Source organism: Fulmarus glacialis, unplaced genomic scaffold, assembly GCF_000690835.1.
Source record: "Fulmarus glacialis isolate BGI_N327 unplaced genomic scaffold, ASM69083v1 scaffold34060, whole genome shotgun sequence".
NCBI classification, from domain to species: Eukaryota; Metazoa; Chordata; class Aves; order Procellariiformes; family Procellariidae; genus Fulmarus; species Fulmarus glacialis.
Window position 1 is genome coordinate 2,180 of NW_009187680.1, and position 3,494 is coordinate 5,673.

Consider the following 3,494-nt stretch of genomic DNA (forward strand, 5'->3'; position numbering starts at 1 on the left):
CCAGCAAAGACGTAGAGGAAGGGGTTGAGGCAGCTGTGGAGGAAGGCGATGCTCTGGGTGACCTGCAGCCCGATGTCCAGCCGGTCAGCAGCCTGACAGCTGTATGCCACCCTGGTGTAGGTGTTGATGGCTTTGACCAGCAAAACAGTATTGTACGGGAACTGAGAGAGAAGGAAAGCGGTGATGATCGTGGTGATGATCTTCAGGGACTTCTGCTTTTGGGATCTTTTGGCTTGCAGGAGGGTGTTGATGATAAGGGCGTAACAAATAACCATGACAAGGAGCGGGAGGAAGAATCCGATTGTGACTTTCAAGGCCAGGACAGTAACTCTGAAGATCATGCTGACGTTTGGTGGGTATGTAATTTTGCAAACCGTTACGTCACCCACCCGCGTGCTTTGGCTGTACATGATTTCTGGGATGCACAGGCTCACGGACGTCAGCCAGACAGCCAAGCACATGAGTTTGCTGCGCAAGAGCCGCCTTCGCTTAGAAGTTTTAGCTTTCGTCGCCTGGACAATAGTGATGTACCTGTCAAAGCTGATGCAGGTTAGAAACAAGCTGCAGCTGTAGAAGTTGATCTTATACATGCTGTTGACGATTTTGCACATAAAGTTCTCGAAGATCCAGCCATCGGAAGCAGCCTTGGCCCAGAAGGGGAGGGTGAAGAGGAGGAGCAAGTCCGCAATGGCCAGGTGCAGCAGGTACCGATCCATCACGCACCTCCTGAAACGGTATTTGCAATAGACGAGCACGACCAAAGCGTTTCCCACTGTGCCCACAGAGAAGATGAGCCAGAAAAACACCGGCAGGAAGGCTCGAGCGAACTGCCTGACCTGCCTCTTGTCGCACGTGAAGTTTGTGTCATTCACCAGGTTTCCATACAGGGACAGCACCGCGCTGTCATTCCTGTAATAATCCAGGCTGGTCTTGCCAGGGTGGGTGACCTGCAATGGGACACCAGGTAAATTTGTCTTGAGAGGTGGCTCGGTACAGCGTAAATTTGCCCCTCTCTGCCAGATGCAGCTGAAGATCCCCAATAGATTCCGTTTTAGATGGGAAAGCGCAAAGACTGCCAGCGAAACACAGCGTGTTTCAGACTGCTTGAAGTGTATGGCACAGCAGAGACTTATAAAAATGACCTGTTGAGTAACAAACTCCTTACAAAAAAGCAGTTCACAGCCTGCAGTCAACTTCAGTTATTAAAATGGCAGGTGGTGTCAGCGTTATCTCTGTCAGATCATTCAAAACACTGTTGGCTTGGCAGCTTCAAATATGTCACAAAATGCAAAATCCCCAACTTGGAAAGAGGTGGGGAAGAAGGCTTTGTGTTACTGCTATGGTGGGACAGCACTGTTGCCTCGAGAGAGGCAGAAAACTGCTGGAGGCAAAGAGGGGGGAAAGAAAAACAGAGATGTATATATATACAGTATAGCTGTATACTCACTATGCTTGCAACAGCCATCTTCAGCCAGATCTTACTCAGTCTTGAAGGAGGCTCCGTAACATGGAAAGGAAAGAGGAACAACTGATTTGGAACACCTTTGAGGTAGAACTGTGACTCTTTTCTTCCTTCTTCTTTTAATAAAAACCTCAACCCTTTGAAATGAGTCTGGCCAGGAGACAAACAAACCACACAGAAATTGATGTCGCTGGTTTGAATTATTTAGCTGTTTCCATTTTACAAATTTACATTTAGCCCCCATTAGATCTTCGGCTTCTCTATGGCACTGTGTTAATTAAGTCCTTTGGCATACTAGAGTCACTGTGATCTCATTTTTAATAAGATGTAGAGTCCCCAGTGCGCACATTAAGAAAGAAAGTCATCTGAAAGCACCATATCTTCCAAAAGATTCATGAGAATAAATGAAACGTCTCTTAAATCGTCTAGCAACTAACAAGGAAAAGTACCTGCCTTTAGCAGTAGTTTGCAGTGTTAAAATACTTGCATCCTCTGCAGCCACTGATAATCTCTGCCTGCAACATCTCTTTCTTATCTGTACGTTTAAGCGCGATGCTTTATTGCTGTTGGCCTGCAAAGTAGATCATTACGCCCCGGTAAGCAAGAAAATACTGTTTTTTCCTGCTGCAGATTGCTTTTCAGGTCAGTTTATCATCACAAAAAGTAGCTGAGCCTGGTGGGCTCGACGCGAGTCAGGCACTCCTAAGTATTCAACATGTCCTGCACCAGCCCGCCTGTGCCAGTGCTGGGGATGAAGCCCGGGGACAACGTGAGGTGGGTCCTGTCGGCAGGACAGCCAGCACAGACCTTTCCTCCGGACATCGGTGCCTGCCAAAGCAGGTCGCGCAACGGAGAGGTCCCCTCGCAGAGCCAAACCTCTCACCCCAGCGGCAGCTGGACGGAGCCGAACCCTCTCCCCGGGGAAACGGCCCACGTTCACGCTCTGGCTTCCCTCCGGCTGCTCGTTGCGTGCTGACTAAAAGCACCTTCCCCGGTATTATTCGGGGCACGGACTAATGCAGCGTGCAGTTCGCCTCCCCAGCCTGCGCTAGGGTTAGCTGAGTTAGCAAGCTCGTCAGCAAAGCCCGTTTACTCTAAGCGGCTACTTTTAGGGATGGCGAGCGTGTTTGCAGCCGCGTCTCTGTGTTTGTGGCACCCTCTGGCCCAAACTGCCTTTGAGGCCTTCGCCCGCCCTCGGTGCTGAAGTGAATGCTTGCAGCAAATATTTGCAGGGCTTTGGAACCTGGTCAAAAAAACGTAATGGAGTTGTTTTCGTCTATTTAGAAATGACTGTGTTCAGAAAGCACAGAGTAGGGGCTAATCCTTCCATTTTTTATCTTCATGAAGCAACTTCAATGAATATTAATTATTTAGGAGCCAGGCTGGCAGCTGAGATCTTTGCAATAAAAGAACAGGAGTCTAGGCACAGAGTGTTTGCTTAAAAATAGATGGAAGAAACAAAAACAGTCATAAATATGTGCTCTTAGTTCTTAAATTTTCTATCAAGATGCAGAACTATACGCAGAATTATGCCGGTCCCTGGAGTTTCAAGTACAGATATAAATTTAGGACCTGTCTTTTAATGATGCCACCTATGTACCCTGTGCATAGTAGTTCAATTTCTGATACACAAAACTCAAAATATATTTTTATTTTACTTCTTTTCAAAGCAGACAAGCAAGGAAAGTAAATGGCCAAAGCATACTAATGCTACAGCGTGGTGCAGAATTTACGCCCGTAAAAATATGCAAGTAGACGGAAAGAAATCACCTGTATAATACCTATAAATCCCTTATACCACATGTAAATACTAAGATGTAGAAATTAAGACCAGTCATAGCCATGCATATACAAATGATGTTGGACAGGTCTGCTGAAACAAGTGGAAAATGCTCCTCTCCCAGCCATGGTTTAATACAGCGAAGTCTCTGGCGGCAAAAGCCCCACAAGGCGTTTTTCCTCATCCTCGTCCCCGTCCCCGTCCCCATTCCCATCTGGCTCCATCCCAGGCAGCAGTGCAGGGGGGCGACCG

At 47.5% G+C, this 3,494-nt stretch overlaps 1 protein-coding gene across 1 annotated transcript in view; it reads right to left on the reverse strand.

Moving 5' to 3' along the window:
* CCR9 (chemokine (C-C motif) receptor 9) overlaps nucleotides 1–1,072 on the reverse strand; it is a gene marked incomplete at both ends in the record, with an annotated part of 1,288 nt that extends 216 nt beyond the window's left edge. The window contains one exon of the mRNA XM_009575974.1: nucleotides 1–1,072. This exon is cut by the window's left edge and continues 216 nt beyond it. Within this exon, the coding sequence (XP_009574269.1) occupies nucleotides 1–1,072 (1,072 nt within the window).
* Between the last annotated feature and the right edge of the window lie 2,422 nt (nucleotides 1,073–3,494).